The following is a 26592-nucleotide window of genomic DNA, read 5'->3' on the forward strand; positions in this document are numbered from 1 at the left end:
ATTTTCCTAGGATTGTTCCACTCCTGATTTTGGCTTACAAATACTGATGTAAAATACTGACCACATACTGAACGTGTGAATGTGGCCTTAAAGTGAATGGGACCAGCTGTAGATCCTACACAGCTGAAATATTTTGAAAAGGATGCCGCGCTAAAACAGCACTGTGGCGTATTAAATCTTAGGATCGGTGGGTGTCTCAGATATTCCAAAGTTGAAAATATTAAATCCACATTTGTTGAAAAACTTATTGATTAGGACAACTTAATAACATCTTAAAAATGTATAATTTTCCTTAGTAGACATCTAAATTTATATATTTTTATATTCTTCTTTTTTACCTGGGGTTGGCGTTGTGGTTTCAGTTGTTGTAGTTGTGCTCTCAGTTGTTGTAGTTGTTGTACTTGTAGTAGTGGTGGTTTTGGGGGTGGAAGTTTGGCAGCAATCAGGTAAAGGAGGTGGGCAACATACGCTGATCTGATAGTTGTAGCACACAGGTATGCCACTCTGGTCTTTGTTGTAACAGATGAGCCCGGTGGAGATGTCACATGTCACAATCTGTCCCACCTGGTCTAGTGGTTTATCTGGAAATTTTTCTGCTCTACAGGATATATTCTCTGGCTTCTCACACAATTTATGTCCTTCATCCCTGATCTTGTCATAGGTCTCAAAATCCCCTCCATCAGCTCCAAATTTAGGATAACTCACATCAAACCATTCTGTCCACTTGCAATCCAGGTTACAGTTGCAAACTACAGAAATCAGGAGACATTTTGTAATTAAACAGTAAATTAAATACGCTAATAAATCTTAAACTACCATAATCTCAATGCCTATCTGTTCCTAAGAGACATGATGTAAAAGATAAATTCAGGCATTATTTGTTTTAAAATTACTTTAGAGATGTATCAACAGGACACTGGGTAGTCTGCTTATTCTCCAAAGGGAACAACTCCTTTTAAAACTTATCTCCCTGACTTCTATTAATTAATGAAAATTGCACTTGTATGATAGAGGAGAATTCTTAAAGAATGTCTCTTAGTCCAAGTGAGCCTCTATCTTCAGCAAGCCAAAAGAAGAATGACAGACAATAAGACAAAGCCAATCTATTGTGGAGAAGTAATTTTCAGATACAAACTGACGTTTGAAGACCCCAGGAGATAGATGCTTTGCGAAAGAGACCTAAGTTTCTAGGTGACTTTCTGAAAGCGATATGCTAATATTATATTTAGCGGCCCCATTTACAAAATGTATCATCTCCGGACAACAAGGGACTATAATTTTATAGAAAAAAAACGAAGCTGAATTAACCTTTATTTCCAGACTATTATTTGCTCTTTCTTCTTTAATTTGAAAAGGAAAAATATATCACGTGCTACTTACTGGTTGATCCTGTGGTCGTTATTATTGGTGTTGAAGTTGTCACACTAGTGGTAGTGGTGGGGCTCGTCGTTGTTGTCTCTGGAGTAGTTGATGTAGTAGTTGGAGTTGAGCTCGTTACTATTGGTGAAGTTGTTACACTAGTAGTAGTGGTAGTAGTGGGGCTTGTAGTTGATGTGGGTGGCGGAGTTGTGCTTGTTACTATTGGAGGTGACGTTGTCACACTAGTGGTAGTGGTGGAGCTTGTTGTTGATGTAGATGGTGGAGTTGTGCTGGTTACTATTGGAGGTGATGTTGTTACAATAGTGGTAGTGGTAGGGCCTGTTGTTGATGTGGGTGGCGGAGTTGTGCTCGTTACTATTGGAGGTGACGTTGTCACACTAGTAGTAGTGGTAGTGGTGGAGCTTGTTGTTGATGTAGGTGGTGGAGTTGTACTCGCTACTATTGGAGGTGACGTTGTCACACTAGTAGTGGTGGAGCTTGTTGTTGATGTAGGTGGTGGAGTTGTGCTCGTTACTATTGGTGGTGAAGTTGTCACACTAATAGTAGTGGTGGGGCTTGTTGATGTAGGAAGTGGAGTTGTGCTCGTTACTATTGGTGGTGAAGTTGTCACACTAGTAGTAGTGGTGGGGCTTGTTGTTGATGTAGGTGGTGGAGTTGTGCTCGTTACTATTGGAGGTGATGTTGTTACACTAGTGGTAGTGGTAGTGGTGGGGCCGGTTGTTGATGTGGGTGGCGGAGTTGTGCTCGTTACTATTGGAGGTGACGTTGTCACACTAGTAGTAGTGGTAGTGGTGGGGCTTGTTGTTGATGTAGGAGGTGGAGTTGTACTCGTTACTATTGGAGGTGACGTTGTCACACTAGTAGTGGTCGAGCTTGTTGTTGATGTAGGTGGTGAAGTTGTGCTCGTTACTATTGGTGGTGAAGTTGTCACACTAATAGTGGTGGGGCTTGTTGTTGATGTAGGTGGTGGAGTTGTGCTCGTTACTATTGGAGGTGACGTCACAATAGTAGTGGTAGTGTTGGGGCTTGTTGTTGATGTAGGTGGTGGAGTTGTGCTCGTTACTATTGGAGGTGACGTTGTCACACTAGTGGTAGTGGTGGGACTTGTCGTTGTCGTCTCTGTTGTAGTCGATGTGCTGGTTGGTGTTGGAGGTTCTATATAATTAGAAGCAGAATAGTAATTAATAACTGGAATGACACTAGGGATAAATAATAAGGAAACAATGAACTGTGCATATAACATAATGTTCTAGTAAACTAGAAAGAAGAGAATAAAAACCAGTATATACATTACATTTAAGTATCTGCTACAGGACATAGAATAAAAAATAGACAATATTGTAGGAGCACTGCATCACTCGCCCTGGAATTTATGAGTGGTTGTCTATGTCTGAAGTGCAACTGTCAAACCAAGTGATGTTTGGCAAAATAGTTAGCCAGGAAGTCTTGTCTGCATTAGTTGTGTCTTGCTGTGCTCAATACTGGCCAAAAGTAAAGTTGTTCAAAGTTCTCGAACATGATTTGTCATTCTTTCTATCCTGAGATGTCCTGAGCCACCTGCTGCGCAGAGAAATATTTTGATGCTAAATTCATGTAAATAGGACAGGCTGCAGTTTCTGCCCAGCCTGGAAAACGTAAAAAGAAATGCAGAACAGAAGCAACACTAATGCAGTACTGTGGGGATTGGTAAAGGTTCTGTAGGTGTGATCGCTCATGAATCCTTTAGAGATGACTTTGTTGGAAAATACAACGGGGGACTATGTTCATAAGACAGCAGATGGTACTGGAATTGTTAAATATGATTGCTTGTTCCTAAAGAAAAACCAAAAGAATGAGCTGGAGTAGAAGTTGGTATGCATGCAACATATACTGTAGGAGCATGTTCACATTAGCGATTAAACAGACAAAACTTAAAAGAGAAACAAAATGGACAAAATTCTGCTGTAAATAAGTAAAAACTAATAGTACAAATAAATAACATAGGGCACCCAGCAAACACTGCTTTTAATTGAAAAAAGCAAAAAAGCCATTCCACCTCGAAAAGGTGTACCCAAGTAGAGTGCTATACTATCTATAAGGTTCGGGGTCACACTTACGAGTGCAATGCGAGAAACTCACTCGAGTCTCTCGCCTCAACACCCGGCACTACCGCCGGCACTTGGGACTGGGGTGTGCGACTGCATAGAAATACATGCAGACGCACACTCCGATCCCGAGTGCCGGGTATTGAGGCGAGAGACTTGCGTGAGTTTTTCACATTGCATTTGCAAGTGTGACCCCGGTCTTATAATAGAACTTTACCATGTGTCAAAAATAAACTCAAATGTGAAAAAGGGCAGAGCAGGACCAGAGTCCAACTGTGGACAACCAGCAATGGGAAGCTATATAAATGCAATACCCAGCTCAAAGAAAGTGAGCCAAAACTCTTGTTTGGACTGGGTTAATTTAATGGCCAGTGTGAACAATGCTCCTATATGTTGAATGTATACCAACTTATACTCCTGTTATTTTTTTTGTTTTATTGTAAGCTCAGTCAGACTCCGGTCCTATTTGCCCTTATTCAATTTGAGGCTTTTTTTGACCCATGGTAAAGTTTTAATAATAGGGATAGGATAGGACAGTCCCAGTTTGGGTACACTGTTGTGAATTCACTTTCTGGTCTGCCTCTGGTTGCTGGTGAGGGTAGTGGAGCTGGGTGTATTGACAGAGGAGTCGTGAGTTCTCTTTCCAGGCTCCCTCTGGTGTTTGCAGGAGCTGATCTAATTAACAGATACCTGCCACCTGATAATGAGGATGACGATTGGACATCTGGAGTCTCAGACTGGATTTAAGACAGCCGACTCCTCTAGCCCCTGCTGGTGATTTTTCCTGCCTCCTGAGGTCTTAGTTTCCAGTTCAGATCCTGCCTTCTCAAGCTAAGTGTTCTTTGCTATTGTTCACATTTGATTTGGTTTTGTCTACTCAGTTGTGTGTGGTCAGCTAGCCCCGGCTGGGGCTGTGCTGAATTTCCATTCTTATGTTACTGTTTGTGCCAGTTTGCTTTTTGTCCCTTATTAGATTGGCCTCTTTTTGCTCTGCTTTCAGAATATACCAGAGTGCTGATATAGTGGGTGAAGTCTAGTGACTTCAGGGTTTTTTTGCTATCAGAAGTGTTGGACATTTTTGCAGGGGTTTTTTGGCGTGATTGCAGACAGTATCTTTCCTTTCCTGTCCTTTCTGGGCCCCATTCTTTGCTCAGCCTATTTTCCTACCTGTGTTTCTGTTTTCATCTTGTCTCACCGACAATACCTGTTTGGGGGCTATCTATTCCTTTGGGGTCTGCTCTGGGGGAGTTTAGATTTCCCCTTTTCTTGCTTTAGGCTTATTTAGTCCTCCGGCTGTATCGAGGCATCTAGAATCATCGTAGGTACGCTCCACGGCTACTGCTAGTTGTGTGGATAGGATCAGGGGTCTGCAATCCGCTTAGTTACCAACCTCTCTGGTTTTCTGTGGCTTAGCTTGGTCTTGTTTTCCTCCTTGGTGACCCAATCATAACAGTACACCTTTTCGTGATGGGATGGCTTTTACACTTTTTTATGAAAAGCAGTGTTTGATATGTGTCCCATGTTATTTATATGTACTATTACTCTTTATGTACTTACAGATGGATTTTTGCTTATTTTGCTTCTATCTTACGTTTTGTTTGTTGTGGCTTGTTGTAGTGTGTGCAGTTCATCTCTAGACTGAACTGTTTGACGGCTTTACTTTGTGTCAGTGATTTACTGAAATCCTCCAGGTTGTGATGATAGACACTGCGGGAGAATAACTGTTTTACTTGGAACTAAGCAACCATTATCTTTGAGTGCAGTTAATTCTGCTGAAAGCTGAAATCTGCAACAGGCTTAGGCTATATTCACACGCTGCACTTTTGCAGCTTTTTTTCAATGCTATTGGAGTGGTTTCTTCAGTCTCTGACATTGTGTAGTCGATTCTGTGGTTGGTGGAGTTGTGGTCACTCTAGTGGTAGTGGGGCTCGTAGTTGTATTTAAAGTAGTAGTTGGAGTTATAGGCTCTGTATAATTTGAAGTGGGGCAATAATTAACAATAATTGGGTTGATGAAAAAAGAAAAATTAACTATGTTTTCCTACTGTTCTTTTAAGTTGATGTAATACAGAGCTGAATTCCAAAGACATTATACACATTGTATAAATGCATATTATATAAATTGAAAAATCTGCCTTTAGGCACATAGAATAGAGAAATAGGACTGAGCAGCAGATGCAAAGTCTATTTTCATTATGCCTCTGATAAACCCATTCTTTAAGAACATACCCCAAAAAGGTTTCATTTTATGTGCAACCACATATTGAAGGGGTGTTCCCACCTTGTTAAGTGATGATAGATCCTGATAATATTGAAAAGCGATCACTTCATGATCCAATAGTAGAATTCTGCACGATTTTAAAAATGACTTCACCACAGCATTATCCCTTAGGCCAAGTTCACATGTTCAGTATGTGGTCAGTATTTTTCATCAGTATTGATAAGCCAAAATCATGAGTGGGTGAAAATGTATAATTTTCCTAGGATTGTTCCACTCCTGATTGTGGCTTACAAATACTGATGTAAAATACTGACCACATACTGAACATGTGAATGTGGCCTTAAAGTGAATGGGACCAGCTGTAGATCCTACAGAGCCTGAATTGCTTAGAAAAGGATGCCGCGCCAAAACAGCACTGTGGCGTATTAAATCTTAGGATCGGTGGGTGTCTCAGATATTTCAAAGTTGAAAATATTAAATACACATTTGTTGAAAAACTTATTGATTAGGACAGCTTAATAACATCTTAAAAATGTATAATTTTCCTTAGTAGACATCTAAATTTATATATTTTTATATTCTTTTTTTTTTACCTGGGGTTGGCGTTGTGGTTTCAGTTGTTGTAGTTGTGCTCTCAGTAGTTGTAGTTGTTGTACTTGTTGTAGTGGTGGTTTTGGGGGTGGAAGTTTGGCAGCAATCAGGTAAAGGAGGTGGGCAACATACGCTGATCTGATAGTTGTAGCACACAGGTATGCCACTCTGGTCTTTGTTGTAACAGATGAGCCCGGTGGAGATGTCACATGTCACAATCTGTCCCACCTGGTCTAGTGGTTTATCTGGAAATTTTTCTGCTCTGCAGGATATATTCTCTGGCTTCTTACACAATTTATGTCCTTCATCCCTGATCTTGTCATAGGTCTCAAAATCCCCTCCATCAGCTCCAAATTTAGGATAACTCACATCAAACCACTCTGTCCACTTGCAATCCAGGTTACAGTTACAAGCTACAGAAATCAGGAGACATTTTGTAATTAAACAGTAAATTAAATACGCTAATAAATCTTAAACTACCATAATCTCAATGCCTATCTGTTCCTAAGAGACATGATGTAAAAGATAAAGTCAGGCATTATTTGTTTTAAAATTACTTTAGAGATGTATCAACAGGACACTGGGTAGTCTGCTTATTCTCCAAAGGGAACAACTCCTTTTAAAACTTATCTCCCTGACTTCTATTAATTAATGAAAATTGCACTTGTATGATAGAGGAGAATCCTTAACGAATGTCTCTTAGTCCAAGTGAGCCTCTATCTTCAGCAAGCCAAAAGAAGAATGACAGACAATAAGACAAAGCCAATCTATTGTGGAGAAGTAATTTTCAGATACAAGTTGACGCTTGAAGACCCCAGGAGATAGATGCTTTGTGAAAGAGACCAAAGGTTCTAGGTGACTTTCTGAACGTGATATGCTAATATTGTATTTAGCGGCCCCGTTTACAAAATGTATCATCTCCGGACAACAAGGAACTATAATTTTATAGAAAAAAAGCAAAAGCTGGATTAACCTTTTTTCCTGACTATTATTTGCTCCTTCTTTAATTTGAAAAGGAAAGCTATATCACGTGTTACTTACTGGTTGATCCTGTGGTCGTTATTATTGGTGTTGAAGTTGTCGCACTAGTGGTAGTGGTGGGACTCGTCGTTGTTGTCCCTGGAGTAGTTGATGTAGTAGTTGGAGTTGAGCTCGTTGCTATTGGTGAAGTTGTTACACTAGTAGTAGTGGTGGGGCTTGTTGTTGATGTAGGTGGTGGAGTTGTGCTCGTTACTATTGGAGGTGACGTTGTCACACTAGTAGTTGTGGTAGTGGTGGGGATTGTAGTTGATGTAGGTGGTGGAGTTGTGCTTGTCACTATTGGAGGTGACGTTGTCACACTAGTGGTAGTGGTGGGGCTTGTTGTTGATGTAGGTGTTGGAGTTGTGCTCGTTACTATTGGAGGTGATGTTGTCACACTAGTAGTTGTGGTAGTGGTGGGGATTGTAGTTGATGTAGGTGGTGGAGTTGTGCTCGTTACTATTGGAGGTGATGTTGTCACACTAGTAGTTGTGGTAGTGGAGGGGCTTGTTGTTGATGAAGGTGGTGGAGTTGTGCTCGATGCTATTGGAGGTGACGTTGTCACACTAGTGGTAGTGGTGGGACTCGTCGTTGTCGTCTCTGTTGTAGTCGATGTGCTGGTTGGTGTTGGAGATTCTATATAATTAGAAGCAGAATAGTAATTAATAACTGGAATGACACTACTGATAAATAATAAGTAAACAATGAACTGTGCATATAACATAATGTTCTGGTAAACTAGAAAGAAGAGAATAAAAACCAATATATACATTACATTCAAGTATCTGCTACAGGACATAGAATAAAAAATAAACAATATTGTAGGAGCACTGCATCACTCGCCCTGGAACTTATGAGTTTGTAGGTTCTCTATGTCTGATGCGCAACTGTCAAACCAAGTGATGTTTGGCAGTATAGTTAGCCAGGAAGTCTTGTCTTCCTTAGTTGTGTCATGCTTTGCTCACTACTGGCCAAAAGTAAAGTTGTTGAAATTTCTAGAACATGATTTGTCATTCTTTCTATCCTGAGATGTCCTTAGCCACCTGCTGTGCAGAGAAATATTTTGATGCTAAATTCATGTAAATGGCACAGGCTGCAGTTTCTGCCCAGCCTGGAAAACGTAAAAAGAAATGCAGAATAAAAGCAACAATAATGCAGTAGTGTGAGGATTGGTAGAGGATCCGTAGTTGTGGTCACTCATGAATCCTTTAGTGATGACTTTGTTGGAAAATACAACAGGGGACTATGTTCATAAGACAGCAGATGGTGCTGCAATCGTTAAATATGATGACTTGTTCCTAAAGCAAAACCTAAAAAAAAAATCATTTGGAGTAGAAGTTGGTATGCATGCAACATATAGGAGCATGTTCACACTGGCCATTAATATTTTGCACTATAGGAACACAAAAGCGCAAATAGGGTCTTATCCGATGATAAAATTATAAACGTATGCAGAATCTACTCACCTGCTATAGAAGAGGTTAAAACACATAGAGTTAGTGATCAGTTGCTGCACGTCCAAGGGTGAAACAAGTGACCGCCGACACATTTAATCCTATGGAGCTTTTTTTGGACTTTGTGCGCTGCTTAACATAATGCACAATTACTGATGTATTAAAAGATCAATGTTTTTATTCCCAACGCGTTTTGAAGCATGAACTACTTCTTCCTCAGGGGGTGACATACGTGTCATCCCCTGAGGAAGAAGTAGCTCATGCTTCGAAATGCGTTGTGAATAAAAACATTGATCTTTTAATACATCAGTAATTGTGCATTATGTTAAGCAGCGCACGAAGTCCAAAAAAAGCTCCATAACACACTAGCCATTAAACAGACAAAACCTAAAAGAGAAACAAAATGGGCAAAATTCTGCTGTAAGTAAGTAAAAACTAATAGTACAAATAAATAACATAGAGCACCCAGCAAACACTGCTTTTATTTAAAAAAAAAAAGCGAAAAAGCCATCCCACCTCGAAAACGTGTACCCAAATATAGTCCTATACTATCTCTAAGGCGGGGGTCACACTGGCGAGGAATACGGACGAGTGAGAGGAGTTAAAAGCACGCATTACACACGGACAAATTATTCTCTATGGGTTTGCTCCCAACAGCCGTATATTTCACCGGCGTATTCTACGGTCCATGCCAATCGCAGCATAGTAGTACGCCAATGCAACTCAAACTCACGTGAGTCTCTCGCCTCAATACCTGGCCCTGCCGCTGGCACTTGGGACTGGGGTGTGCGGCCGCATAGAAATACTGGCAGCCGCATACTCCGATTCCGAGTACCGAGTATTGAGGCGAGAGACTTGCGCGAGTTTTTCGCATTGCATTCACAAGTGTGACCACAGTCTAATATTAGAACTTTACCATGTGTCAAAAATGAACTCAAATGTGAACAAGGGCAGAGCAGGACCAGAGTCCAACTGTGGACAACCAGCAATGGGAAGCTATATAAATGCAATACCCAGCTCAAAGAAAGTGAGCCAAAACTCTTGTTTGGACTGGGTTAATTTAATGGCCAGTGTGAACAATGCTCCTATACATTGAATGTATACCAACTTATACTCCTGTTCTTTTTTTTGTTTTCTTGTAAGCTCAGTCAGACTCCGGTCCTACTTTGCCCTTATTCAATTTGATGCTTTATTTTGACACATGGTAAAGTTTTAATACTAGAGATAGGATAGGAGAGTTCCGGTTTGGGTACATCTTTTTGTGATAGGATGGCTTTTACACTTTTTTATGAAAAGCAGTGTTTGATATGTGTCCCATGTTATTTATATGTACTATTACTCTACGTACTTACAGATGGATTTTTGCTTATTTTGTTTCTATCTTACGTTTTGTTTGCTGCGGATTGTGGTAGTGTATGCAGTTCTAGACTGACCTGTTTGACTGCTATACTTTGTGTCAGTGCTTTACTTAAATCCTCCAGGTTGTGATGATAGACACTGCGGGAGAATAACTGGTTTACTTGGAACTAAGCAACCATTATCTTTGAGTGCTGATAATTCTGCAGAAAGCTGAAATCTGCAACAGGCTTAGGCTATATTCACACGCTGCAATTTTGCAGCATTTATTTTTTTAATGCCAATTTTAAACTGTGTTTAAGCTGCTTACAAAAAGAATCTTGTACTTGGTTTTTACTGTGTTTTTTGCATAGTGTTTGATGTGTTTTTTCAGCTTTTTTTGTGCTGTTTTTTTGTCAGGGTATATTTGTCTCTTGTACATGTTGATAAAGTTTAATGCATAATAAAAATCTAATTAAACTTTATCTGGTTTTGGCACCAAAAACGCAGCAAAAACCTGATACCTGCATTTTTGTGTACATGACATTTCTGAAATATCATAGACTTTGCTGGTACTGCTGAAAATTTGCTTAAAAAATCTGCAAAAAAACACTGCAAAAACACAACATGTGGACATAGCCTTAATGTAGAAAAATACCATTAGACCAAGATAAGGAAATATTTCTATACTTTTGTTGCAGAACCTGATGACTAGGAAAGGTTAATAATATATTAGAAACTTAATACTTTCTTAGTGGTTATTGAATATCATAAGCCCACCCTTCATTTACCTGGGGTTGGCGTGCTCTCAGTTGTTGTACTCTCAGTTGTTGTAGTTGTTGTACGTGTAGTAGTAGTTATTTCTGTGGTTGTAGTTTTACACCAATCGGGTAAAGGAGGTGGGCAGCACACGCTGATCTCATAGTTGTAGCACACAGGCGAGTGCCCTGTCTGTTCTTTGTTGTGACAGATGAGCCCAGTGGAGACATCACATGTCAGTATCTGTCCCACCTGGTCTAGTGGTATATTTGGAACTTTTACTACTCTGCAGGATATATTCTCTGGCTTCTCACACAATGCATATCCTTTATCCCTAATGTTGTCATAGGTCTCATAATCTCCTCCATCAGGTTCATATTTAGGATAACTCACATCGAACCACTCTGTCCACTTGCAATCCAGGTTACAGTCATCTACTGAAATAAGGAAACATTTTATACTGAAACCGCCAATCAAATATTTACATAAATCTAAAACTAACCTTAATGCCTGCCTTTTCTTAAGATGTATGATACAAAATATGAATTCAGGCAATATTGGTTTCAAAGTTAGAGATTTGAAGGTATCAGCAGAGGGACATTTTGTAATGGGATGATTTAGCGAATCCTGCTTTGAGCAGGGAGTTGGACCAGATGGCCCAGGAGGTCCCTTCCAACTCTACGATTCTATGATTCTAATCTGCCTAACGTTCACAGCAACAGCTCGTTTAAGAGGTCATTTCGCTGACTTCTATTGAACAATTTAATTGCACTTGTATGAAAGAGTAGAAGCCTTGGAGGACTTCTCTTTGGCTCAGAGCCTCTATCTTCATTAAGCCAGGAGAAGAAAGCTGGAGGCTCCAGCAGAAAAGCAAAAAAGCAAGGCCTATCGACTGAAGAAAGGTAAGTCTTAGTTTAACCACCAAGTCTGCAGAAGTAATTAGATTTGAAGAAGGGATCTTAAGTCCTCGGTGACTTTCTGAACATGATCTGATAATATTGTGATGAGTAACAGTATTCAACATCTCCTGACAGGAAAGTCTAATTTAATTTTGCAGAGATCATCAAAATATGGACACAAATTAGAAGCTAAATTAACATTTTTTCTAGACTATTATTTGTTCATTATAATTAAGTCTCTAACGTAAAGATGTGTAAGTGTTACTTACCGGTTGGAGTGGATCCTGTGGTCGTTACTGTTGGGGAAGTTGTCACGCTAGTGCTAGTGGTGGGGCTCATTGTTGTTGTCAATGATGTAGTTGATGTGGTAGTTGGAGTTGTGCTCGTCACTATCGGTGGTGATGTTGTCACACTCGGGGTAGGGGTGGGGCTCGTCGTTGTCTCTGATGTAGTTGATATGGTAGTTGAAGTTGGAGGTTCTATGTGTTTAGAAGCAGATTAGGAATTAATAAGTGGATTGACACCACAGATCATTACTAAGAAAACAATGAACTGCTCTTTGCATAATAGTGAATCACATTTGTTATACAGAGCAAAATAAAAAAAACTATGCATGACATACACTTATTTGATAGAGAATAAAAATATAGATTATTAGGGTATGTTCCCACGGTCAGTATTGGCAGTGTTTTGAATGCAGCAGATACCCGCTCCGTTCAAAGCGCTGGCGGCTTTCGTATGCGCGGTGATACCCCATGTGTTCATTGAACACATGCGGAATCACGACATCCTATACATAGGATGGTGCTATTATCTTGCAGAGACTGAGTGTCTCCGCAAGATAATAGCCATGCTGCGGTGTAGAAAGACGCACCACATGTGCATATATGCAGGGATGCCGGATGCACCCCTGCATGCATAGTGGAGATGGGATTTCATAAAAATCCCCTCTACTATGCTGTAACATCTGGCCGCTGCGGATTGGAAGCTGTGGCTGTACGCAGTGTCCAATCTACAACAAATATTGACCGTGAAAACATACCCTAAGCCATGTCGAAGCACTGTATCTCTCACACTAACTCTTATGGACCAAAAAGTAAATTTGGTTTGTTTACACTTCTCTACCATGATTTGTCATTCTTTCTATTCTGACATATCCTTGGCCACTCACTGCATAGGGGAATGCTTTGTAATTCCATACATATAAAAGGACATTGCTGCAGTTGCTACACAGACTGGAAAATATAGAAAGAGATGTAGATTAATAGCAACACTAATGCAGAACTGTGGCTCCTTCATTCTTCAGATTGTTGGGTGAGCCATAGGTTTGATCTCTTACTAATCATTTAGTGATGGCTCCTTTAGAATATACAACAGCTGTTGGTTTATGCTAGGAGAATATAAAGTGCAGTCAGCTCATGGTCTGGAGTCAACTGTTACAGACTTTTGATATGTGTGTAGTTCCTCTTTAGATTTTACTGTTTGACCTCTTTACTTTGTGTAGTTTCTTTATTGTAATCCATCAGGTTATCATAATGAAGATGATAGCTGCTGAAGGCCCAAGTATTTCACTTAGTCGTCAACAACGTTCATTGAATTCCATAAACCCACCCTTCATTTACCTGGGGTTGGCGTGCTCTCAGTTGTTGTAGTCGTTGTACTTGTAGTAGTAGTGATTTCAGTGGTTGTAGTTTTGCACCAATCGGGTAAAGGAGGTGGGCAGCACACGCTGATCTCATAGTTGTAGCACACAGGCGAGTGCCCTGTCTGGTCTTTGTTGTGACAGATTAGTCCAGTGGAGACATCACATGTCAGTATCTGTCCCACCTGGTCTAGTGGTATATCTGGAACTTTTACTACTCTGCAGGATATATTCTCTGGCTTCTCACACAATTCATGTCCTTTATCCCTGATGTTGTCATAGGTCTCATAATCCCCTCCATCGGGTTCATATTTAGGATAACTCGCATCGAACCACTCTGTCCACTTGCAATCCAGGTTACAGCCATCTACAGAAATAAGGAAACATTTTACACTGAAGCCGTCAATCACATTTTTAAATAAATCTAAAACTAATCTTAATGCCTGTCTGTTCCTAAGATATATGATATAAAATATAAATTCAGGCAATATTGGTTTCAAATTTATAGATTTGGAGGTATCAGCAGAGGGACATTTTGTAATCTACCTAACGCTCAAAGCAACAGCTCCTTTAAGAGCTCATCTCCCTGACCTCTATAGATCAATTTTATTGCACTTGTGTGAAAGAAGAGTAGAAGCCTCTAAGGATTTCTCTTTGGCTCAGAGCCTCCATCTTCAGGAAGCCAGGAGAATAATGCTGGAGGCTCCAGCAGAAAGGCAAAAAGTAAAGTCCATCTACTGAAGAAACTTAGTTTTCAGATACAAGTTTAACCAGTAAGCCAGCAGGAAATATTAGATTTCAAAAAGAGATTTTTAAGTCCTGGGTGACTTTCTGAACATAATCTGGTAATATTGTGTTCATGAATAATATTCAACATCTCTGGACATGAAAATCTAATTTGATTTTACAGAGAACGACAATATGTACACAAATTAGAAGCTAAATTAACATTTCTTTTAGACTATTATTTGCTTTTTCTGTTTAGTCTCTAACAGAAAGATGTGCAAGTGTTCCTTACGGGTTGGAGTTGGTCCTGTCGTCGTTACTGATGGTGGGGAAGGTGTCACACTAGTGGTAGTGGTGGGACTCATCGTCACTGATGTAGTTGATGTGGTAGTTGGAGTTGTGCTCGTCACTATTGGTGGTGATGTTGTCACACTCGGGGTAGGGGTGGGGCTCGTCGTTGTCTCTGATGTAGTTGATGTGGTTGTTGGAGTTGGAGTTTCTATGTGTTGAGAAGCAGAGTAGGAATTAATAACTGGAATGACACCACAGATTATTAGTAAGAAAACAATGAAGTGTGCTTTGCATAATGTTCTTGTGAATCAGATTTGTTATAGATAACAGAATAAAAAAACATATGTGCATGACATAAACTTATTTGCTACAGGATACAGAATAAAACTTTTTTGTAAAGGAATCTTGGCTATTGTGGAGAATTGTTATAAGAGCATCTCTTGCCTTGCAGGACCCATCCTGCCCTGCATATCACAGACAATATTGAAAAGAGAAAGACAATCCAGCTTCCAATTGTAATGCTAAAAAAAATCCTTTATTTTGATTTCCTTAAAAATTAAATTCATGTAAAAACATGTATGGATGAGTATACAAAGCTAAACACGTTTGCATACATGTTGTGATCTTAAACTTCGCCTGAGATACAACTATCCAAGGTAAGAACCTAAATACTCATGTATTCAATTTATGTCGGTGATGCCTAAATTAGGGAAAATTATTTACATACCATACTTGGGAAAAGAAAACATGATATATTTTTTTCTTTTTTTGTCCACATTACAGAAAACCCACTGATTTGAATGAGCATTGTAAAATGCAGAATTTCTTTTTTGGTGGCTCTTCAGGGAAAGTTTTTAGGATTCAAGGGTAGACATCTCTGGAGGACATCTCTGATGTCCAGGGTACTTCTGCCTTGACCAAATCATAAGGAGAATCCATCAGGTCTTCAGGGTTTGTCACCTCAAATAGGCAATAGCTCTTTTCTGCAGATTAATCTAATAAGCCTGAATTAGGGTCCAGACTTGTGAACTCATCAGCAAGTTGTCCCAACATCTTTACTTAAAGAAATTCTAATTTTTTAAGCAAAAACCCGCAACAGATTTCAGCTACTTATCAGACATCAAAGTGGCTCTTGACGATCTGTCTGTTATGGAGATGCAATTATCAGATACAAATGGGATCCAGCGTGGCCCTGGGACATATAAGCTTTCCAGAATTGGCCATGAGTCCCAAGTGACTTTCTAATTATGAACTGGTAATATTGTGTTTAGAGGGTCCTTTTGAGTAGAAAATGTTGACCTATAATACTTGACCAAATTAGGATGATGCAAGATATTGCGCTACCAAAATTAAAATCCCTGCCGAGTGTAGATGAGCGGTTTTCATTCCACAACGCATTTCAACACTAAACTGCCATATTTCTCAAGTGTAGTGTAAAAAAGAACAGAACAGCACACATTGAAAGAGATGGGATTAAAAAGCCTGAAATGAGTTCCAAGGGTGACTGAAAAACACCTACAAAGGGATTAAAAAAACGCAGAGTGTTGGGGAGGTCCAGGGGAAGGGAAAATGAAGGGGAGGAATGGAAAGCTCATAGCAAGAAATCGTAGAGAAAAAGTGAACAGAAAGAAAAAGAACAGAAAAAAATTGTGTAGAGTTATGGAGGAAATGGTGGAATGGATAGAACAAAAGCAAAACGGAAAAAAGCAAAATGAGAATAGAACTGGGATGTGGAGGAAAGAGTGATGATGAAAAAGGGAAGGTTAATGAATGTGTAAAGTCAAAGGAACTATAATACAAGTTTATCTTTTTCTAGACTACAATAATTTCTATTTTTTTACACTTTAAGCACTTCCCTACCACCATATTTCTATTTAGATCTGGGTGGTGCTGCTTTTGTCTGTGACTGTGGTGTTACTATACAATAGCTGGCACATGGAGGAAAAAAGAAAATTTAGTTAAATGGGTTGCCTGACCTCGGATATTTCTGATCCAAGATCCAACAACCCCTAATATATCTGAGTCTCGGGCATTATCTTGAGAACAGGGTCCCATCGAATGCCGCTGTGAGTGGAGAGGTGGCGGCACATGCAAAGCTGACCATGTATTTGTATGGGAGTTCTGAAATTGCTGAGCACATCGTTGGGACCCACATCTATCAGACATATGTAAAAGTACAAGATCAGCAAACATCTTTCTTCTTTTAAGGACATTTTACTTTCGAATAGAAACATGTCAGGTGTTACTCTTTGATGTTGGTGGTGGTGATGTTGTAACACTTGTGGTAGTGGTGGGTCTCGAAGTTGTCGCTGTTGATGTGGTAGTGGAAGTTGGGGGTTCTATATACTGTATTTTAAAGTGGGGTAATGATTACGGTAATAAGTGAAGAGACACTAAACATTAATGCTAATGAAAAAAATAACTTCTTTATGCTTAATACAATGTTCTGCTAAACTAGAGTTTTTATCATAAAAAAAGAATGAGACATTTTACGTTACATTCAAGTATGGTATATCCACTATTCAGAGGGGGAAAAATATGTATTTGATACACTGAAGATTTGCAAGTTTTCCCAGCTACAAAGAATGGAGAGGTCTGTAACTGTTATTGTACCTTGAAGGGTACCTTCAACTGTGGGTGACAAAATCTAAAAATTAAACCCAGAAAATCACATTGTATGATTTTTGCATAATTACCATAACTTGCATTTTATTGCATGAAATAAGAATTTGCTCACCTACCAACCAATAAAAAATTCTGGCTCTCTCAGACCTGTTAGTTTTTCTTTAAAAAGCCCTCCTACTCTACACTCATTACCTGTATTAATTGCACGTGATTGAAAGCCTTACCTCTATAAAAGACACTTGTCTACATACTCAATCAACCACACTACAATCTTTCCATCATGGCCAAGACCAAAAAGCTGTCTAAGGACACCAGCGACAATATTGTAGACTTGCATAAGGCTGAGATGGGCTACAGGACAATAGGCAAGCGACTTGGTGAGAAGGCAACAACTGTTGGAGCAATGATTAAAAAATGGAAGAAACACAAGATGACTGTTAATCTTCCTCTGTCTGGGGCTCCTTGCAAGATCTCACCTCGTGTGGTAAGGATGATTCTGAGAAAGGTCAAGAATCAGCCCAGAACTATACAGGAGCACATGGTCAATGATCTGAAGAAAACTGGGACCTCACCCTCAAACATTACCATTAGTAACAAACTATGCCATCATGGGTTAGAATCCTGAAAGCACGCAAGGTCTCCCTGCTCATGCCAACACATGTCCAGGCCCAGTTGAATTTCGCCAATGATCATCTGGATGATCCAGAGGAGGAATATGAGAAATTAATGTGGTCAGATGAGATCAAAATAGAACTTTTTGGTATCAACTCCACTCGCCGTGTTTGGAAGAAGAATAATGAGTACAACCAAAAGTACACCGTCCCAACCGTGAAGCTTGATGTGGGAAAATATCATACTTTGGGAATGCTTTTCTGAAAAAGGAACAGGACTACTGCACCATATTTAAAGGAGGATGGATGGGGTCATGTATCGCAAGATTTTGGCCAACAACCTCCTTCCCTCAGTAAGAGCATTAAAGATAGATCATGGTTGGGTCCTCTAGCATGATAATGGCCCAAAACACACAGCCAGGTCAACTGTGGATTGGCTCTGTAAGCAGCATTTCAAGGTCCTGGTGTGGCCTAACCAGTCTCCAGATCTGAACCCAATAGAAAATCTTTGGAGGGAGCTCAAACTCAATGTTGCCAAGCGACAGCCCTGAAACCTGATAGATCTGGAGATCTTTATGGAGCAGTGAGCCAAAATCCCTCCTGCAGTGTGAGCAAACTTGGTCAAGAACTACAGGAGACAACTGACTTCTGTAATTGTAAACAAAAGTTTCTGTACCAAATATTAAGTTCTGCTTTTTTATTGTATCATATACTTATTTCATGCAATAAAATGGAAATTAGTTATGTAAAAATCATACAAAGTGATTTTCTGGAATATTTTTTTAAGATTCTGTTTATCACAGTTGAAGTGTACTTACGATAAAAATTGCAGACCTCTCCAGTCTTTGTAGGTGGGAAAAGTTGCGAAATTAGCTGTGAATCAAAAACTTATTTTCCCCGCTGTAGAATAATAATCTGATATAAATAAGGCCCTTAGAATAAAATAGTGTCCAGAAGGAAAGCACAAATCAACCCCCCCACTCCAGTTATTGCCACTGTGAGGTATAGCCAAGCAGCAGTAAGGGAGATAGATTTAGGTTTTTTGCTACCATATATACCTAAAAATACACAAAAAGTGTTTTCCTTACTGTGTGGCTCCTCTTAATGGTTGTGATCATCTTGTAAAGTGATAGCATAACACAAGGATAATCCACCATCAACTCTAAAAATGAAGACGTTGAATGCTTATTTAGTCCTGGATCCCATCCACTGTGCAGGGAACTACCGCAAATGTCCATCCCAGTAACTGAGACCAAATGTAGCTTGATGCTCAACCTAAGAACCTCAGAAAGAGATGCAATGCAAACTCTACTTTCTTGGGATTCGTGGGAATCCTCCAGATCCCCATCGATAATGAAGTGGGCGCATATAGTAGTAAAATGCCATCACTTTACAAGATGACAACAAAATAATTGTTAACTTTTTATGATTCTTGGACTACCACAATGATTTTTACAGCTTTTTTTAATTTGATTTATAGGTTAATTAAAATGGTTGTCTGACACTGAAAAATTTTTTTCCCAGTATCAGCTACATTAAACAAAGACAAATACTCATCACCCCTATAGATCGCTCCCAAGATTTGTGCTGACTCAGGAAGTGATGTCTGCTCCGTTCGGAAGTCCCCAGGATCAGTCTCAGACTGCAGCGCTTCTGGTAACTTCCGAGTGCTTCATCAGCAAAACATCCAATGTTTCGCTGTTGTAGTCACCTGACTGCTGCAGCCAATCACTGGCTACAGGGAACCTGGTGCCTTCCAAACAAAGTAGACATCACTTGTTATGGAGTCAGTGCAGGCCTCCATAGCGGTCTCTGCTGAATCTGCAGGGGTGTTGAAAGGTGATGTTGAAAGGTGAGGTTTTGTTGTTTTGTTTTTTTTAAACTATTCAAGCCCTGAAAAAAAAAGTGTAATTCAGCGTTGACCATCCCTTTTTATTTGAAAATTTGGATTTCTACACTAAATTAAACTACAAATAGGTTCCCTAATTGTTTCAGTGATTTAAATGAATATTTATGGTCTCATATTACTGTACCTTATATATTTCTTACTTTTGTTTTTAGGATTTTTTTTAATATAATATGGTCTCCAAGAGGCTCGGGGAGTCATTCACTCTTTATTTAACTATATTTTTATTACTATTTTGCAGCTGTCAACCTGAAACTGAAACATCCAGATACAGAGGAGAACAGACTCATGTCTTGAGATGATTCACTGTTAGATCTGACCATGATCGTCGGGTCTAATATAGGAGATGGCATTGCATCTTTTATGCAATATATTGTCTACTGATTATTATCTGGTAGTAGTTATAAACTTGATGTATGGCGCGGGATTAAAGCCCATACAAACACAGATTGGCGGCACTAAACGATAGGCGATCAGTAAATATTTACTGATGACTGGTTCTTGTTTAAAAGTTTTTTGACAGGGGAACAGGAGAATTCTCCGATGGGTCTCTCTTCAGGATTGGGCTTCCCACATGAACAGTGCTTGGCTTAATACACTTCATGCATAATTTATAGACAAAAACATCATCTCATCATTTATTTAACAACTTCCCAGTTTACTATATACACTATGGAGTACATAAATGAAGGTAAAGTAATTACAGGTAGGTAAACAGTAAGCCCCTAATATCAATGATACTGGAGGTCCCCTGACGCCCCAGTCCAACACTGATGTTTCACAGCCTGGGTTGAGTAAAAGGAGCCAGAAGGATTTCAGGGATGGATTACAATTTGACAAATGAAACTCCTAATTACCCACTATTAGTATAAGTACTGCATGTATTGTTTTTTATACCTCACAAGCAATCAGTGTGCATATTCTTTCTCTTTACAAATGATCCCCGTTTCTGCATTGCTTCTCGTTTCTTTTTGCTCATCTAACCTATGCTAAATGTGAAAGATAATTCCTTAGAATCCTTAACCATTTAAATTATGGTAAATACTTTGCCATCTATTTATTTTGTTAATATTGAATCATATTTCTTACCTGTAGTTGTTTCTACTGGAGTAGCAACTGTTGAAGGTGTTGTTGGTGGTGGAGTTGTTGGTGGAGTTGTTGTTGGTGGGGTGGTTGTTGGTGGAGTTGTTGTTGGTGGGGTGGTTGTTGGTGGAGTTGTAGTTGGTGGTGTTGTCGTCGGTGAAGTTGTCGTTGATGGGGTTGTTGTTGAAGGAGTTGTCGTCGGTGGAGTTGTTGTCGAAGGAGTTGTTGTGGTAGTAGATGTGGTAGTTGTAGTTGGTGTAGTTGTTGTGGGTAGAGCACACTCATAATCACAACAGTCCACTCTTATCTCATAGTTATAGCAGTGTGACCAAAGGCTGTTTTCACTGTTTTGGTCACTATTCCGGCAGACGAGTCCATAGGATACATTGCAATATACAACTTGATTCAACTCATTCAAGCTGACGTCAGGAGCATTTACCGCTCTGCATTGAATCTGCTCTGGGACTTTACAGAGATCATCATGATGCTTTCTTATCTCATCATATGTTTCATAATCACCACTTCCCAAATCAGTTCCTGGCTTGCTCACATCATACCATTCGGTCCATCGGCACACTTTTTCATAAACACAAGCTATAAGAGAGAATATGTGAGTTGCACAAAATATTCAGGCAATGTTCATGTAGTATATATTTAGTGAAAATTATATATAAAATGACACAAGCTATTTTGCCAAAATGTTGTCTTTAACCTCATAAGGAAAAGGGAACAATAAGCTCCATTCATAGTAGCTCAAAAAAATACGTATAAGCTCTTCAAGTTCAACCTTTCATACTTACTAAGCCTAACTTATCTAGAGGAAGGGAACAAACACTTAACTGGCTTAAGCCAATTTACTGCAGTGAAAAAATTCCACACTGACTCTTAAGCCCCCGTCACACACAGCGATCTTGCTAGCGAGATTGCTGCTGAGTCACAAGTTTTGTGACGCAACAGCGATCTCACTAGCGAGATCGCTGTGTTTGACAGGTATCAGCGATCGGCCCCCCCGCTGGGTATCGTGCTGGAATGGCCAGGACATTTTTATGGTCGCTGGTCTCCCGCTGGCCAGCACGCATCGCTGCGTGTGGCAGGCGGGAGACCAGCAATCAGCGAGCAGGAGCTTGTAACCAAGGTAAACAGTGGGTTTCTAAGTGCCCCGCGATACTTAGAAACCCGATGTGTACCTTAGTTACCAGCGTGCTGATGCAAGGAGCTAGTAACCAAGGTAAACATCAGGTTTCTAAGCGCCGCGCGGCACTTAGAAACACGCTGTTTACCTTGGTTACCAGCTCCCTGCATCAGCGCGCTGGTAACTAAGGTACACAGCGACGCTAGCGCTCGTTGTCGCTGGTGCTGATCGCTGGTGAAGCTGCATGTTTGGCAGCGATCCTGACAAGTTGATATCGTTGTCGGGACCGCTGGTGAGTCGCTATGTGTAACGGGGTCCTTACAGGACCACCTATGTGTGATTGATTATAATCCATTCCACGGACCCCTATAATCAGGAGCATGAAGGAGCTTCCTTCTTCGGACCAGTACCAGTCACAGCTAAGTATACGGCTGCACCAGTCTGGCTGGAATAACATTGGAGAAGCCAAGGTGCTAACAAATCTGTTTGACTGTAGAAATGTATTAAAAATTATGTTTACTATCTAATTTGGTTTATGTGAAACATGCAATACTTCATACATAATAATTACATTAGTAGTAAGTACTTACTTGAAGATGGAGGTGGTGTTGATGTCAATGGAGTTGTGGTGATGACTGAAAAAATAAATATTGTTCTTATCTTCTCTTAAAAAATGTTAGTGAAAATTAAAAATTTCAGCCAGCAAGAAACCTCTATACTTTAAAGTATTATATTACATATTAGTTATAAATAGAGTTGAGCGAAACAGGTCGGTCAGATTCAAAAGCCGCCGACTTTTGCCAAAGTCGGGCTTCGCCGAGCGAAACCCGACCATAGCGTGAGGGCGGCCATGCGGTCGTCGACTCGAGCGCCAAAGTCGGATAGTCGGATTTCACAGAATGCTTGCACGTGACTTTTTTTCTTCAGCACGTGACTTTTTTTTCAGCCAATGAGCAAGGACACACACTGTGGGCAACAAGATGACATGTGCAGTGTCCGGAGAGAGAGATTTTGCGCACTTTAAAAACGCGGTCCGGCATGTAGGTGTCCTTCACTCCCTGACGACTATGCTTCCCCATTGACTTGCATTGGGTTTCATGTTTCAGTCGGACCTCCAACTTTTCCCAATAGTCGGACGAATTCGTTCGACTCGACTTTTGAGAAAGTCGGGTTTCATGAAACCCGACTCGACCCTAAAAAAAGGCAAAGTCGCTCATCTCTAGTTATAAACCATAGGACATTTATTGATTGGGTTATGAAAAACCTCTGCTGAAAAATAGTAAGACTGTGTTCACATATCCTGTAGTTATTTCTATTTTTGGATCCATTTTGGGACAAAACAGAAATATAAATGTTCTAGGACCAGACCATATTTACCTGAATGGGAACATAAGAATTAAAAATGTTTTCTGTTTGCCTCCTTTACTTTTGATATTAATTTTATGTCTGGAACAAAAAAACGTAGTCTACACAATCTTTTTGACCAGCCAAAAGAATGGTTAGGAAACGGATCCATTTTTAACTTTGCAGTCCATGGGAAATTGATCATAACCAATGGCCATTCTTTATATCATTGAATAAAAGATCCATTTTTCTAGAAATGTACTTACCCAAAACAGGTAAGGCAGCTCCAGTAAAGGGCGAGAACCTGATGCAAAACGGAAATCACAGTGTCCATTTTTCAACGTATCCACTGAAAAATGGAAACTTTGCTTCCCATTTTTCATCCCTTCTTGATACTTTTGTTACAGTTCTATTTTGTTGTTTTTGTGTTCAAGTATTTGATGAATTACAAATGAATAACTAATAGACATGTGAACAGAGCCTTAGACAACAATTTCCAACTTTTTTATTTAGAAGGTCAAAACCAATTTTAGCAAATTTTCCACTTGGTCTCAACAGTTACGGAGCTGTAGTACTGACATACCGGAGAAGGATAGCCATTGAGTTATTATTACCTGTTGTGGTGGATACAATAGGAGTAGTAGAAATGGTAGTGGTTGATGTAGTGGTGGGTACCGACATAGGGCAGACTTCGAAATATACCTTTTCTGTCCCATTTTCACATCTTATCTCAATGCAAATTCCAGATTGCTCTTCTTTGGATATGATTTCACCTTCTTCGTATCTTGTTCCATTGATGATACAGAAACATGCTGGAATCAACAAGTGGAAATTAAATTGCTAAAATCTGTTTACCACATATAGAATCATAATGGTATGACATGGAAGGCATCGCTGTCTTTTAATTCACAAAATTTTAATAATTAGCAGTAGTCATTGAATAGCCAAATATGTTGGCTGTGATCTCATACTCTAGATTCTCAGGAATATACCCAATACTCATTCCTGGTCATCGACCACCACTACACATTATGCCACTACACTCACCTCTATTTATGTAGCGTTCACATAGCCACTGAACCCATTGCTATGTTAGAGGGCGCCAATGTGTATAGCGGGCACTTTACAGACTATTTGTTGGCTATCATGGCACTGCTAAGGTGCAAGTTCTTCATAAGGGCAATCTAATAGTATTGTCATAATATGGGCACATGGGTATACCAATATCCATAATCCCCCTTTTATATACCGTAATCCTTCAAACACCCCTGATACATAGCATCATATGCCTCTTAGAATAAAGTTTGTCATCAGGATCATCCCTTAAAGATGCCCATACAGTTAAGATAAAAGTCTGCAGGAATGAATGATTTTCATCAGGTTTGGATATTTTCACCAGTTTCTGTTGGTATAATAGGCTGAATATTGCTTGCTTTTGTTTTATTTTTTATTTCAAACTGTCTTTCTGATCCGACAGATTAATCTGGCTGGATCACTTTTAGGAATGATCTAAAGGATCGCTAATTGGCTACATTCTAGCCAATCATGTGCATGGCCTTTAGACGTTGTCTTAATGCTGGTCTTTCATTTCATTACCAATAGTGACAAGTGAACGTTCTCGGATAAGGTGTCATCTGAACATGCTCGGATGCAAACCAAGTGTCTCCGTCGTGCTCGAATAATATGTTCAAGACCTCGCGACTGCATGTCTTGCAGCTGTTAGACAGCCACAACACATGCAGGGATTGCCTGTTTGTTAGGCCCCCTGCATGTGTTGTGGCTGTCTAACAGCCGCGAGACATGCAGCGGCGGGGTCTCAAGCATATTATTCGAGCACGATGAAGACACTCGGTTAGCAGCCGAGAGTGCTTGGATAACATCTTATCCGAGCACGTCCACTCATCACTAATTACCAATAATTGCTTATCGATCACAAAACATCTGTGAAACTGAACTACAGAGCCCTGATCTACAGAAGTTCAACAGCCCCTCATAAAATCCAAGTATGTAATGTACAAACATGCTACAAGATTTATAATGACAGTACTCCGTCTACCTGATTGATTGTAGCTGCAGGTCACCTTTGCGTCTGTGGTACAGATGCTGAAACAGAAAGCAAATGTATTCGTGCAATGATGTCTGTTGTAGGTTTTATAAAGGACAAATACTCCATGATATTGTTATATTGTTCATGCACCGGAGCATCTGCTGTATATTAATTACATCTGTTAAACATGTTAATTTGCTGAAAGACTATGGACACCACATGAGAAATTTTAGTGGATAAAGGGAATCTGTCATGTAAAAAAAACACTAACCTTCAGATATGGAGTTAATCTGCAGGTTAATAGTGTTCTGAAGCTCTAATGATGAGTGAGCTGTTAGTGCCGGAGGTGCAGCTATAGTCACCACTCTCTATACACAGAGTGGTGACTGAGCACGCGCTGGCCGCGCCTCAATGACTGAAAGCCTGAGGCTTCAGGGAGGAATAAAGTTAATCTCCTCCCGGCAGCGGGGCTCTAAGTGCAGATGCAGAGCAGCTTTAGAACTCTATTAACCTATAGATTAACCCTAAATCTGCAGAATAAAGAAGTTGTCCACTACTTGGACAACTTCTTATCATACCCCTCACTTGAGTCCAATAAAATAATAAAGTTTATACTCACCTCTCATGCTGGTGCCATTGTCACAGTGTCAGCACTTGTTCTCCCAAGGCTTCTGTGCTGTTGTTGTGACACGTAAAGCCAATGCCCAATCAGTGCCCACGTCACTGTCCTCGCCTTCAGACAAATCATACATGAAGAGGAAGTCCGAAATCAGCTGCAGTCCTGACTTCCTGCTCATGTTCGATTTGTCCGAAGGGGAAGACAGTGACGCCAGCGCTGATTGAGAGTCCGCGTGACGCGTCACAACACCGCACGAGGGCCCTGGGAAGAGTGAGTACTGACACCGTGATAACGGTGCTGGCATTGAAGGTGACTATAGGCTTTTTATTTTATGGGGGTCAAACATTTTGATCAAGAAGGGGTGGTTCAAGTAGTGGACAACCCCTTTAATAGAATATACTTCCATGACAGATTCCACTTAACTCTAGTTAATACAAAAGCAGTTTCACTCTCCATTATTTCATTATTTTTAAGACCTCTGGATATGCAATTTTCAGCCGGATTCAAGTATCAATTTTTCTCTTGTATGAGTGTCTCTCCCAGTAATATAGGCTGGATGTGAAAGATGTGTGCATATATGGTACTGCTATCTACATTAGCTCATATATCAGCTCAGCTTCTATCCTGCACTTATTTTCTCTTCATGTGCTTTTCTATGTAATGTACATACATGGCAAAGACCTGTCAATTAACTGTAGCTGGGTGGGGAAATGTCAGTTTGGTGTCATATTGGACTAGTCAGGTCTCTTCCTATAGGTCTCTTCCCAACTATTTCACACTATGTATCCCCTTAAATCCCACAGCATTTTAGAGAAAACCATACC

General features: G+C 40.0%; 1 protein-coding gene across 3 annotated transcripts in view; it reads right to left on the bottom strand.

Moving 5' to 3' along the window:
- The window catches only part of MUC2 (mucin 2, oligomeric mucus/gel-forming), a 97934-nt gene that overhangs the window by 37432 nt on the left and 33910 nt on the right, over positions 1-26592 (bottom strand). The window contains exons 27-38 of one of the 3 annotated variants that reach the window (XM_073554347.1): positions 25159-25205; positions 23717-23914; positions 22349-22393; positions 20633-21220; positions 14403-14609; positions 13365-13751; positions 12012-12221; positions 10876-11277; positions 7317-7931; positions 6278-6688; positions 1381-2535; positions 339-749 (exon numbers count right to left, since the gene is read on the bottom strand). In XM_073554347.1, the coding sequence (XP_073410448.1) occupies positions 339-749; positions 1381-2535; positions 6278-6688; positions 7317-7931; positions 10876-11277; positions 12012-12221; positions 13365-13751; positions 14403-14609; positions 20633-21220; positions 22349-22393; positions 23717-23914; positions 25159-25205 (4676 nt within the window). Of the gene's footprint in view, positions 1-338; positions 750-1380; positions 2536-6277; positions 6689-7316; positions 7932-10875; positions 11281-12011; positions 12222-13364; positions 13752-14402; positions 14610-20632; positions 21221-22348; positions 22394-23716; positions 23915-25158; positions 25206-26592 lie in introns of all 3 variants that reach the window. The other 2 variants (XM_073554346.1, XM_073554348.1) reach the window with 2 other exon arrangements.

Source organism: Dendrobates tinctorius, unplaced genomic scaffold (genome assembly GCF_039654945.1).
Source record: "Dendrobates tinctorius isolate UK_male_01 unplaced genomic scaffold, ASM3965494v1 ptg000211l, whole genome shotgun sequence".
NCBI lineage: Eukaryota > Metazoa > Chordata > Amphibia > Anura > Dendrobatidae > Dendrobates > Dendrobates tinctorius.